General features: G+C 36.9%; 1 protein-coding gene across 3 annotated transcripts in view; it reads right to left on the minus strand.

Annotated features, from left to right (window-relative positions):
- Nucleotides 1-14,412, minus strand: part of LOC107199767 (macrophage mannose receptor 1-like) — a 56,307-nt gene that overhangs the window by 28,202 nt on the left and 13,693 nt on the right. For all 3 annotated transcript variants that reach the window (XM_015617240.3, XM_015617241.2, XM_033511751.1), the window contains 4 exons: nt 12,297-12,443; nt 7,673-7,855; nt 4,615-4,772; nt 1,144-1,257 (listed from right to left, as the gene is read on the minus strand). In XM_015617240.3, the coding sequence (XP_015472726.1) occupies nt 1,144-1,257; nt 4,615-4,772; nt 7,673-7,855; nt 12,297-12,443 (602 nt within the window). The remainder of the gene's footprint in view (nt 1-1,143; nt 1,258-4,614; nt 4,773-7,672; nt 7,856-12,296; nt 12,444-14,412) is intronic.

The following is a 14,412-nucleotide window of genomic DNA, read 5'->3' on the forward strand; positions in this document are numbered from 1 at the left end:
TTTGTTTCATAAAACAATTTTTTATATCTAATAAATTTTCAATCAATGTATTCCACTCAAAAAGGGATAAGAGGCTTTTCTGTGCACCTTTTGCACTCAGAACAGGATTATAACCAACACATAGGCATCATGCAATCACAGGGATGGTCTTGAAAAGCAAACTTCAGCTTGAATTTTCAGATAGGGAATGACACCTCAAACAAGTTTGTTCATTCTTAGCTAATATTAAAAGTTTTATCATTCAAATATTGTTTACTGAGGAATATGTTCTCAGAGAAGGTTGCTGTGACCAGCCACAGTTCACAAAAAAATTTATTCTGATGGTTTTTAATTTCTCACTTTTGAGAGACTTTTTTTCTACAAGCATGCACTTCATTCTGTAGACAATGGTAACATCCATAAACATGAGGAACCCTTTATTTCCTCTAACACTTGTAAGGATCCTAGATACTCTTTACAAATACTGGGAATAATCATCAAATACTTTCTCTAAGGCTGTGTAAAGCAAACTGGGAAGAAAAGACAATTTCTTCAAGGAAAACAAATACTCAATAAGATTTCCTATCACATAATAAATATCAGTAGTTTTTTTGTAATTACTGGGTGTCATGTCATTAAAGGCTAGCAAGTAAACAATAGATCTTCTGACAATTCAGAAGAAGCACAATAAATTCATTTGACTTGGCCACTTGGCCAATAAGTTGTTCAAAGTAGAGAGCACTGCCAGAGACCACAGCAAAGCCCTGAGAACAGTATTTAGACAGGGACACCCTTCCTGCTGTGAACAATTCTGTAGAAAGCTGTAGCTAGAGCTGAAGTGCAGCTGATGGCACAGGCAAACTCTTTAGGGAAGATTGAATGCCAATCAAGATAAATGGTCTGCTGCAGGCATAGCAGGTTTGGGATTTGGTTTAAGTCCTGGAAAAATGAAGGCAGTATCAAGAGCCAAATAACTGTCTTAGATTAGCTTTAGTCATGTATATCACCTACCCCATCTGCCATAGAAATGAGAAGGCAAACTCTTCTGATTATGATGAAACAGAAAACCTATTTTTTCTGCATTTTCTGTCACCTAGGTGACAGTTTCTTTTTTTTATCATTCTGAGCAGCCTATTTAGATCAGACAACTTTTTCTTCACTTACTTTCTGGCAGCCCATGTCAATAGTTTCCTCTTCTGTGGGAGCATCTGACATAGGTTTCCTTTTACAGATGTAGCCAATTTTCTTTTCACAAGAATGGTCTGCCCAAAATCCATCCTGAACACACAAACAGAACCCCAGTCAATGGGTTTTAATCTTCAAAAAAAACTGTCTTATACTTCTAAGTATTTAATAATTTTTTGTTAGGACTGATCAAAAGTATCAACAATGGAAACATAAATGTACTTGGGTGGGTAAACATCAACAAACTGAGAAGATCAACTTATAGCTATGCACAGTTTTGTCAGCTGACAGCTGGTTCCAAGAGATAGTGAGTTAGTACAACTTCCATGGAATTTCTTCAGCCAAAACCTACATCATGTTTTCCATATTGCTTTTGGGCACTGATGCAAGTGAAAGGACGCCGGGTCTTCTAAAGCTGCAATAAGGAATAGCAGGCTGCTACTTTTATTTATAGCTACAGCCATCAGTATATCTATGTATTGCTCTTGGAATTGAAATGGCCTCAGAGGTTTTGATACAAGTCTTACTTAATATGTATTCAGTGCTGAAGGACAGCAAGATCCTTCTGTAGTGAGTGATCCTGTGCTAGGTGTGAAGGAAGAAAAGTCCTGGACCAACAGAGGATAGAGTCCTCCTTTCCCAAAGTCAAGGACCACCATCCAGACTGAGTATTTTCAGGTGGTTGTTGACCATTAAGCATTAAGCTTGCCACTGAAACTGTATTTCTGAGCAATGATCATGGCTTATCTGGCTGCACTGAGTGCTGCAGTTTTAGCAGGGCATACAGCACATGACCAGTGGACCCAGATCTTAATGCTTTGATGCCTTCATCCTCCAACTAATTTTATTTTTATCCCCAGCCAAATGCTGGATCTCTTTTAAAATGTCAGATCATCTTCTATCAACAGATTTTCCTCAACACATACACACCACTGCATATATCTGTAACTATTGTTGCCTCCTTGTAAATGAACCCAGTGCTTTAGTCTGAACTTCAAAATTTTACTGATGAAGTAACACTTTACAAAGTGAGAATGAGGACATAAATAGCAATGACTCCTATTTTTCTATCCATTTCTTTATCCAGCAGATTTCAATGGATGGCCACATGGAGGGGGAGAAAACAGTAGGGTAGAGCAACAATAGTTTTTCCCAGGTCTTGGCATTGTGGCGCAGCATGAACTGACTCCAGACCATGCTGTTGGTGCCTGACACCAGATGATACTGCTAGGGCTAGTTTCAATCCCTACTTGCCTTGCCTTTCTCCTGAACTCTTATAGAAACAATCAAACTGTCTTTCCTCTAACTTTGAAACAGAAACTAAGGTTTCTATTTCCTAGAAAAATATAACTCATACTGGAATTCAAACCATCACAGGTGACTTAGATTTGCAGAGAATTAAAATCTAGTGGATGACAACTTCTGTACACAAATAGAAATTTTTAACCTTAATCTAAGTTCCTCAAATTCCATAACACTTGGCTTGGCCAGAAAACACCATCTCAATACTCAGAAAATGACAAAACATGTTCTGCTCCTTCCTGTTTTTTTCTCGAAATGCTTGTTTGAAGGCAGTCAAGTAATTTTAATGAAAATCACAGCTTCACCACTGAATTTCAGCTTACCTATGTGTTCCAAAAGACTGCAAAAATATATAAATTTAAAAAATGTATCTAGTAAATATGAATATCAAGAACTATCCCAATACTTTTTTAAAGCACTACTCAAACCACAAAATGAGGCCTGTCTACCTCTTACTTCCTCTGATGCCTCCTGCACCAATACTTCCATGTGTAATATCATAAACCTTAACACCAACAGATGGGGTTAGCCAAAGGGCACAGGCTGGTAGGTGAGACACAACCTCAAGTGTGTGTTCCTAGAAACTCAGCACCCACATGCACCAAGGCCAGCTGCCCTGCTCACCTCCCAGGCCTGAGCAAATTCTTCAGCCTTGACCAGAATAGAAGTCCTTGAAGCAAGTGCCATTTGGAGCCTCAATTGACTGACTCTCACATTGGAGCACTCAGCTTCCTTCCACTGTTTGACCTTATAACTCTGATAGGCAAATCATCTCAACCAGCACTGGCATAGCCACTGCACAGACAACACAGCACAACAATTCTCACACCCTTAAAAGTCTGTTGGCTCAATTACCATGTGCACCATGGCATGGCTGACATGGAAGAAATATACATTTACACTCTTCTCACCAGAGTATGCCCACTAAGACAGCAGAGATTTTTTTTGATTGATTTTTAGTAGGAACCCCTCTATGTGCCCTACTAATTTCTCCTGCTGCAGAGCTGGCTCAGCCCTCTCCTGCTGCACTCAACCTTTAAACTTGAGTGTTTCTGCATCAGAATTTTGGTGACACATGAGCCAGGTGCATGCATACAGGCCAAGGTTGCTGTTGATGACTTCGCTGAAGTGAAGCAAGTGAGAAAACTAAGCCTACTGGAGCTTGACTGAGAGCCTGTGCTCCAGGTAGAGCTCAATAGAGTGTCTAGGAAATTGAGAAAAAGACCCTTAGTTTTCCTCTTCAATTTATAAGTGCAGTTGCCAAAAGTGTAGCAAAAGTACAACCATCAAGTTTTAATTCTGCAAAGTAAGAAAATACCTATGGTTTGTGTACACACTTTTTCCCCTCCTGATTAAATAGGCAAACTCTAAAGGAGGTGGTAAGCTTAATATTTTTAATTATCACAAAAAGGAAAAAATACAGCATCAACAAAGACTGACTTTTATGCCAGGTATTACCTCTGTGTTCCTGTGATACTCCTGGGTCACTGACCATTGCGAGATTCCAGAAATCAGCCTTTTCAAAGCAGCCTTTAAACTGTAGGTATACAGTCACTCAGGAAAGGCTTTCAGTAATGCCACTGCTAAATATTTTACTACATTTCTCACAGCTCTTCACGTGCAGTGCAGATATAAGCATAAAATCTAAACCACCTACAAGATTTATAACTTTGACTTGAAAAATAAAATTAAGATTTCTATTTTCTTCTAAAGAGAGCATTTCTCTCTAGCATCAATAAAAATTCCTAGTGCAATTTTTAAATGTGAATCCCATATTCAGTCAAAACATAAGAAGCCAGACATATCCAAAATGTCTTTTTAGCTTCCTGAAGAAACAGCATATGTTCATCTGCTTCTCAGTGTAATTATAAGATTATTTTTAAAGTCCACATGCACAAACTGAAATAAAAAAATATGGATCTTGGGGAGCTGTTGCTACTACTTGTCTGCTTCTTGGGGGAAACAGTGAAATTTTCTGGTAACCTTAAACAGAGATCTTTTCTCATAAAATTAATTCCTGACTCTACAATAGGCTGCTTCAATAGGTAATATCCCCATTTTTAAGTTATCTTAATTATTTGCTCTTGCATAGGAAAAGCCCAAATGATAAATTACAAGACAATTTGATCAATAGCTATGTGACTTTACCTTTCCCTTCATAACGACACAGTCCTCTTGTCTGTTGTTTGCATGAGTGGGCTCTCCACGAAGCCACTTTGTGTAGGTGACAGGTGTTCCATCACTCCATTCAAAATACATCTGAACCTTGAGGTCATTCAACCCAATCCACAGCTCATCAGATGGTTCTAAAACATACAATTAACATTCCTGTCACATAATGTGAATTTCTGTCTTTGTGGAAAAGAAAAGAATTATTCTCAGAAAGTTGAAAAGGCAGTCAGGAAATTAGGGTTCTCAGCCTCATAGAAGTCAGACTGATTCTCATATACCCACTCCAGTCATCAGAAAAGGTCACTCCCCAAAGTGGCAATAAAATAAGGGTGTTCTGCTTCATAGAAAATGACCAAAATACTCCCTTTGCTGAATTGTATTGCAACACAACTAGGTTTCCAATTCAAAACACTTGTAACAAGATATGAAAAAATGCCTAAATAAATTAGCTCCCCTTTTCCGCCTACTTTTAGTATAGTGCAGAATGGAATGTCCTATTTTCTAATGCTAAGACACACAGTGATGTCTTTTAGAGCTGAAAACCAGAGTATTTGCAAGTTTTCCCATTATGTGTGTTCCTATATTTTATTTATTTCTGAGTAAAGTGAAATGACCGTGGTTGTTGGATTTTTTTCACTTTACAGTTAAAGGAGTTAGCTGTTGGCTTTTGGCTTAAGGGAAACTACAGGACTGGTCAAGGAATTTACTTTGCGCTGTCTGTTTCTGAGAGGTTTTCCATTCTGGATAACCAAGATACTGCCAATATCATCCTCCCAGCCAGTCACTTGAATGACAGAGAGAGTCAACCCTCTGTTTTTTCTCCTTCCCTCCCTTGACTCTCCTGCCTTTATTGCATCTAAGTGTGATCAGCCCTCATAGCTCATCCATAATTCCTTACCATCTCTCCCCCATTAAATTCACAGGCTCTCAGGCTCCATTTTCAATATCACACCTTTCCCCCTTCTTGCAGACTGTGTTTTATGTTCAGAAGTACCCCAAAATTGCATTTCAGCACCCTGTTTAAATTCTCTTCCACTAACACATTGAATGTTCCTATTCTACTGTCCATCATGCTCTCATTCCCTCCTTGCCCACTGTCATCCATGCTCTTTAATTTATTTCTTGTTTAGTTACCTCTTAAAATCTTTCTGTCTACTTTTACTGAGCATTTAGCACAGAGGAGGCATTGTCCATGCCCAGAGCTCCTACAGTGGTGGGCTCACACCAAGGTAATATGAACAGTAAACATTCTTTAACAAAATAACTTCATCAAAGCCATCTAAATAAGCCAAGCAAATCTATGGAGTCTCTTCCTATATAACATTTTTTTTCCTCATTTGAACTGCTGCTTTTTTGCAGTCATCTCTACAGCTGTATGACTAAACACCAAGAGAGGTTTTTTTTTTCCAGCAAATTGTAAATCTGCTTCCCATTCTCAGTCATGCACTGGGCCACATTTGTGCCCTATCACATGCTGGACTTCCGTGTAAACATCCAGAATGCACTTCTTTATTCTTCATGTTCCTCTCTAAAGTTCTCCTTTGTGGGTGATGCCAACAAAAGCTCAGCTATCATGACAATATTCATCTCATTGTACCCCTTCTTCCTTTGTTTTATCATGGGACTGTGAATTGTTTGCACAAAGATAAACTTTTGTTCTTTCTGTACAGCAGTGGTCTGATGCAGACAAGATTCTCTAGGCACTGCAATACACAGTGTTCTCCTCTCAGTGGTGAACAAGGGTAATGTGATACACTCAAACTGTTGTAAAAGGATTCTTTAGTTGTACCAATTTTACTCCTCTGACAAGAATGCTTTCAAAACAGTCTGTTGCAGCTAGTGTGTCATTTGTGAGAAGCCTGCTTTCCTTCAGGACTATTTGCCTTTCAAAAACACTCAATTTTACAAAAACAACAGCAGTCAGTTCAGGAAAGGACTTTGGAGGAGGTGTCAGACTATGTAATAACCTACTTCACATATATAAGGTGAAAATACAAATAGTTTCCTTTAGAATCTGATTTCTATCAAATGTCTTAATGTCTCATCAAGAAGTCCCACCTTTCCTAAGAGTATCTTTTAAAAGAGTAAAGGTTTCATGTTGTTCGTGAAAAACCAAGTCACTCTTTCAGGAATGTGAAGGTAAGCACAAGTTGCCATGGAGGTAGCAAGGACACAAAAATAAAGTATATCAACTGTTTTATGATTTCCACTCCAGGACTGTTGCTATTCTGCAGCTCAAAGTGCGTGGCTACACTTCCAGTGAAGGATAAACTCACCTTTGCCTGCCACTGAAAGCACATATAGGATCAGTCACTGCAAAGAAGCACACCTGGGTGTGAACCTGCTTCTCCCACAAAAAACAGTTCCTCCATGCAAAAGCAGGTTCATGTAAAGCAACAGCAACCATGAAATTGCCCTAGAGTCAGCACAGCTTCATTCTCCTCATGAACACATCTTGCATCTGTAGACTAACTTGCCTTGCAGCAGCTCAAATGTGTGCTCAGAAACCAAGCACATAAGTACTGTATTTGATATGGGGCACATCTGAATCCATGTACAGGGACAGATGGATTCTTTTTCAGGAGAAACATGACTTGAAACATAAGGACATGTCAGTGTTAATAACAGGGCACAGATCCCAAACTGTCTTGAACCATCAGATTTTGCTTCCCCCATCTATTTTTGAAGATCAATTGTAAAATCATTTTATCTTATGAAAAGATTTAAATTGATTTAACCTATATAAAAGGAGAAAGGAAGGAGAAGCAGATCCTAAGAAACAGGAGTTTAGAGATAATGCAATTTGCATCACCACAGCTTTTTTTGTGGCAGCAAAGTCTGTTTGGATTTTGTGCTCCTATTCTCTGTTTTTATTACCTCTGATTTTTAAATTTAAAATTTAACTCCTTCTCCAATCTGTCATCAGGACAATTATTTTTAACAGTCTCCTGATTTTATTAACAGGTAAGACATGTTCAAAACACCTTTTTTACTCAGTAAATATATATATATGTTATTATGAAAAAATACTCACTGTACCCAAGTTGAGAAATAACAAAGCTGTATTCTTCGACATTATGGATGCTCGCCAGATCTCCATCCTCTTTCCTGCAAGATGTTAAGGCATCTTTCCATATTTTGGGGTCCCTGTGAATTATGTAACAGTTACCAGCATATGACATCCATTGATCAGGACACCTAATAGGCACATTAGTCTCTGAAAAGAAAAATTGCCATGAAAAGTTTCAGAATTCTGTTCTTAACTAAAGACTAAACATCACATCAGAAAATATTTAACAAAAAAACTTCAGTCATGTATTTTCTTCAGGAAGAACAGCAGAGATGACAAATATGTATAGTGATAAAAATCTACATGAATAACTGAAAGTTGAAACTTCCACACTGTTTTTAAAGAACAAGTGTTTGTAACTTGAGAAAATACAATTAAAATACAGTTTTATCTTTTATGCATGCATACATGCATACTAAAATGCAAGGTCTGCAGAGTGGTGCTTTATAATTTTTCTACACTGATGTCAGCACCTCTCTTTAACCCCCATGCTATATGTTAAGAACCTGAATTTTACCATAGATATTTATGAGAGTAATTATTTTTCCCAAAAACGTAGGGACTTTATGCATTAGCCCATGTGCTAAACTACAGAAATGAATAACTGAGAATAAGAATCAGAGAACCCAAAGAAGATTACTGCTTTTAGGAATCTTTTTCAGCAGCTTAACTGAGAAAATTATGTTGTCAAATTAAATGATTTATGCTTAAAACTTGCTTTCAGAACCTCAGTGGAAGAGCACCAGGGTATTGCCAACAAGCACATTGCTGTTCAGCAAACAATTCAGCCTTGGGAGGAGTGCCACTCGAACATATAATAAACAGAGTATTGCTGTTGTAGAAACAAATTAGGATTCTTGCAGCTCTTTATTTATAATCAGCAGATGGGTTTAGCAATATAGAGTAGAACAAGGACAGCAGGTTTTCAGAAATTCTGCTGGCAAAAAAACTTGTATATGTCAGAAGAAGAAGCAATGTGTTTGTTTAACAGTGGGATATATTCTGTAGAAATGTTTAAATAGACACCCAAACTCATGACCAGTCAGGCCCATGCTGCGGGCATGTATCCTGTTTCAACTGGACTATACTGATGATTAATAGATAGTTTGTGTCACAACACATATTTCTGTTATAAACAGTACCTGCCCATTCAGATCTGAATCTAAAAAGTGCTAGCCTGTTCCCACAAAGTTCTAGCAAAACTAAACTTTTTCCCCCAGGACAAGGGGCTCAATAATGCTTGGTCAGAGACCTCTCAATTCTGCCAAAGGAGAGGAAAAAGTGAAATAGAGGGTGGGGGAACGCCAGGAAAACAAACTGTGTGGTGATGTTGGGAGAAACAAGAGAGCCCAGCGGTAACAAACGCTGTTGTGGAAGTTAGTCTGATGCTTCAGACAGCCGCCAAATTTGTCCTGTACCTGGTCTCAGCTCTGAGCACATGCATCTTACAGTGCTTTGTCAAAAACCAGAGAACACTCAACATACCCTTCTGCAAACTGCAAACACTGCATAGAACAGAAATCACCAGTTCAGACACAGCCTCAGAGAGGCTCACAAAGGTATTTATGCCTCAGTGAGTCCGTGAACATCTCTTTTTCAGGTGGATGCAGACTGTGACAATATGACTCACTGAACAGTAAAGCAGATAAGCAGGTATGGCAGGACAGCAAAACTTGTGCTTGTAGACCCAGTAACACCAGGGAACTTGTTGCAGGACACAAAAAAAAAAAGAAAGAAAAAAAAAAAAGAAAAGCTGTTGATGGTCTACTTTCTTTGGTTTAAGTCTTATTGAATTACATTGCTGGGGATTTCTTAGTACAAGAAACTCTTCGGTTCTTCATTTCAGCTACTCAGCAAAAATTAACTTGGTGCTTCCCCATTCTACTTTTAAAGAAACTACTAGACAATTCAAAGCCATCCAGTTTACTTTTTCATCCTTATGGAAATACGTGTTACTCCCTGGACATCATTTCACTTAAACAAAAGAAGCAAGGCAAATTATCACAAATAAAAGGTAAAAGATAATATTACATTAATGTGCAAACAATATTATTCCAAATGTCAAGCTGATAAATTTGTTGGCCTGTAGCTGTAGAGCAGTTATTCCTCAAATAGAGCACAAGTACTCTTGTGAAGCTGACTTTCTTGTGAGCTTGACTTTCTGAAGTCTGCAAAATCTCACAGTGCTTGGCTTGTGTGCCTAAAGCTGAAGTCAGTCTCATGACTCAGACATTCAAATTTCTCTCTTAGATCCATGCTGTGTGTTCTGATAAGACAGATACACAGCATCTCAGCAATAACAGTAAGAGAATTTATTTCTTCTGAGTATTTAAAGAAACATTTGGAAACACTATTTTAAGATCATCACAGTTTTTTGGTTTGGGATGAAATCTATGCTGGCAATCACTTGGTGAAGGAAGATAGATAGCCTTTCCTTTCAGCATCCAGGATTTGACCTGAATACATTTCTATTAATCCACTTTGCTGGGTTACAGAACAAGTGCTCTGTAGCCCGAAGTTACTTTGATGTACAACATGATGTGGCCCCCTGCTGGAAAAATGTTTTCTTACAAGAAGCAAAAAACAAAAACGCAAAACAATCCTGCTGATGTTTGCTTTGTGAAAATCCATCTGTAATGGAAACAAATATTCTATTAAGATTTTTCCTGTCTTTGTTTCGAGTACAAGTATGATTACATTCTGCTGTAAAATGTTCCTCTGTCCCACATACTGCCCTTTTAGACACAATTATAACTTCCAGGGTTAAAATTTCAGAGGATTTTCTTTGTGCTTAGTGACAAGTGAACAGCTAAGTACATGTATGAATTTGCAATTAATTTATTTCTTAACTCAGGAAAACATAATCTGCCATGAGTTTTCCTTTACACCTTTAGCAGCTGAGGGCACCTAACACCTTGCATGATTCCATGCTTACTCCTTTTATTACTTCCTCCCGTGGGACATTTTGTAAAATATTTTATTAAGTAAACCACTGCCAATCTCTGGTTTATCTGCCACAGTGTTTACTCAGCAATTTATGCTTAATTGAAAACTTTTTTCTCTTCCTTCAAATTTCTGGTAAAGCAAAGGGTGGGGGTTAGGAACAAAAGCCAAATTCAAAAGAAAGTAATGATCATTAAACACACACCTCCCTCAAAAAAAACCCCCTGAATTTAAATTTAAATAATATAAATAATATAGAAGCCAGTCTTAAACTGATAGCATATTTATAGGCATCAGTGTTTCAGAACTTATGTAAGAAACCTGAAAAGCTGAGAAGTAGTTGCCAAACAACCTAAAACAACCTATATAAATAAAACTATTTGGAAATCACCTGTATACAAATCCAAACAAAACTTACGTCTTAAATTAAGAAATTATTTAAACGTGCACTGAAGTCTTTCTCAGCTAAGACAATTAATTTACTTGATTTCAATACCAAATTATCTATTTAATTAATTAATATGTATTTCAATATCCACTTAACAACACACCAGCTCATTCTTGTGGCTTTTCTCTTAGCAGCAAAGCCAAAAAAATGGGGCAGAATCCTCTGTCCTAACTGCTTTTAACAGGACTGGTTCTATATTGGCAGAAGCAGAAAAAATATTAAAAAAACAGCAACTGCTTTTTAAGGCAAATATCAAACACTGACTTTCCAAAACGTCTGCTTTGCAAGTAGTGATGCATATTAATAAATGAACTGGAAATCTAGTTCCAGTTTAGCCTTCTGCTTCTAAACCCCATACAAAATAATGTCAGTGCATTTAAAAGATACAGGTATGTCCTGGAAAAAAAAGGAACTTGGAAAGAACAGAAAGAAGGAGTGATGAAACAAAAAAGTAATTTACAAGATGCTTATAGTACACAAAGAGATAATAAGGAAAGAGATCAAAACAAATCTTATCCCTCTTCTGTCTTATGAACATGAGGCAAGTTCCAGAATTACATTTTTTCTGAAAAAGTGTCTCTGCATATATAATTTAAATAATTTCATAAAGAATTGCATATGCTTTTATATGTATGCAAATAACTATTTTTATATTTCTATATAAGTATTTATAGATTTATAAGACATATAGATACCTTAAAAATATCTAATTCAAAAGAATTTTAAAAAATTCTTCTAGTCCACTACTTGCATAGTACAGTTTATACTACTACTACTTACATAGTACAATTCATACTACATACTACTTACAATTCATAAATAGAAAAAAGTACAGGAAGAAGTGGATTAGTTTCGTTGTGTACATGGGGCTTCAGATAATTACATCATTTTAAAAACATTAAATTCATTTTTTATTACTTTATAATCAGAATCTGACAGTTCTGCTTGGTTTTGGAAAAGAGGACAAAATTTTGCAATTTAGAACTCAAGACTATTGAAGAAGGATTATTACACAGGAAACAGGGAGGCCAGAGCAAAAAGGAAGAACACACTGTTCACTTTTAGAAGGAATCTTGGTCAAACCACAGTCTACAGAGTCCCTTGTTTGGTTTTACCACATTCAGTAACAGCTATTCCAGTTAGAGATAAAAAACAGTGTTCATTGAGAATTTGTTGAGGGTTTATTACCAAACCTACCTCTAGGAATAATGAAAGATTCCAAAGTAGCATTTCCTCGTTTACAAATATAGCCTAGTTTCTTATCACATTCCCAGCTCTCCCACTTGGCACCTTTGCCAGGATTCAATGCACCACAGATTTTTCCAGGTTCTGGAGAAGGGTGGCCTTAAAAAAAAAAACAACAAAATGAAAAACAGAAACCAAAAAACTACCACCACAAATCTCAACAACAGAGTATAAGTACAACATGGTTACACTCCTAACTCTCATATCCCCTTCTGGTTTATTCTTCAACCATAAAATGCATTAACACATAGACAACTGTGGTACTCCACAGTCCTTTAGCCTGAAGTGGGGAAGTTCTTTCCCTTAAGAGATAATTTTTCCACAACAGCCGTAAGTTGAAAATTCATAATTTAACAGCTTCTTCACATGTTCAAAGCCCTGGTAGAAGGTATTACAGTGTATGTGTTTCTTTTCTTTGAATTTTTTTCCTTTTCTAAATGGAGAATGTCTAAGGTCCAGAGGACAGTCCTTAGGCAAAAAAACTGTTCTGTAAGCTAGTCAAATTCTGTACTTGATATAAGAAAAATAGTAAGTAATTATTTTGCTGATGTGAACTTCCTGCTTATTTGTCTAAACAACATGACAATATCAGAATATTTGTATATTTTTTGCTGTAGTTGATTAGCATTAACACTAATAAAAACACCTAGAAGAAAAGTAGAACCTGCAGAACAGAAGAAATTTCAGCAGTAAAGCAGGTGAACTTCTCAAGATCTGACATACTGTTACTAAACTTACCATGTTTTTTCTTTAATTTCTGACTCTACACCACTATACTACATAAAAAGCATCAGTACTACACAGAATAAACACAGCAAACTAATATTTTTAGAGTCCAAGATTGTTCACTGAAATTTTCTTATACCATTATTATTTCATTACGTTAGATTAAATACAGTCTTATATTTGCAGTCATAGGAGAAATAGATATGCTTACTTCAAAAATACTATTTTAAGTTGTTTAATTGCACGAAGAAGTTCAGCTATTGGCAGCTACATCCCCAAAATATCTAAGCAAAATCGGTTTTGCTTAAACATTGATAACAGTTCAATTTTTTTCTATTTATTTAGGGCTAAAGAGATAGAAAAGTATGAAGTTCCCACAAATCCCCTTAAAATGTGTTAATGGGAAAAGACAGTTCTTTAACATCCAGTGCAAAGCAGATGAGACAGAGGGAGGCTGACCAATATAAAATCATGAAGGAGATAGCAAAAATGTAAAATATGTTATATGGACATAAGAGTAGAGTATTATTTTTGAATGAAATTAAGGAGTTAAGGGTAAATGTAGTCCATTTTTGTTACATCAAGTGCCATATTAATTTTTTAATTCTTTACAGTACAACTGAGAGTTGTCTGCAGTTTTAAGAGCCGTGAACACCATCTCTTGCTGCTTTGGCAGACCTATAAATACCTTCACAGCCACTTGCAGTTCTTCTCTTTGCTCGTGTGCTCCCTCCACTGGAGAACTACTTATCAAGTAGTTCAATTCACTCTTCAGAGCTTACCTACCCAAAAAGTTTGTCCACCTAAAATGTGCTTTTGGTCTTCTCTACACAAAAAAGGCCCTGGGTGGTACACTGGAGCACACACAGTTACTGATGATTAAACGCTCAGTGAAAATAAAGAGCATTTACACTGCAAAACTTCAGACACCTACTTTAAATTAGTCTCCAAAAGCTCCCTGAAAGGAACAAGGCAAGAGTCCTGGCACTCTGAATAGTCAACCAGAGATGACTTCACCATATGAACAGATGGCAGAGAAACTTTTTAATGATGACATCAGAGTTCAACTCTGCAGCCACACCTGTGGAGCAGCTGGGCTTCCATCAAAGTAGTCTAGCCTCAAATGTTCAGTTTGATATGTGCTATTGTTGTGGGTAGGTTAATCCCAAATGAAAATGAAAAGCTGTTCCTCAAGCAAATAAAAAAATTGAACATAAACAAATTGGAAAGGAATTTGAAGTAAAAAAACAAACAAAAAAAACCAACCCAATGTTGATCAGTCTAATCTCACAAATGAAGACATCTACAGCACCTGATTTCTTCTGTATCCAGAAATAAAATA

This window comes from Parus major, chromosome 2, assembly GCF_001522545.3.
Source record: "Parus major isolate Abel chromosome 2, Parus_major1.1, whole genome shotgun sequence".
In the NCBI taxonomy this organism is placed as follows: domain Eukaryota; kingdom Metazoa; phylum Chordata; class Aves; order Passeriformes; family Paridae; genus Parus; species Parus major.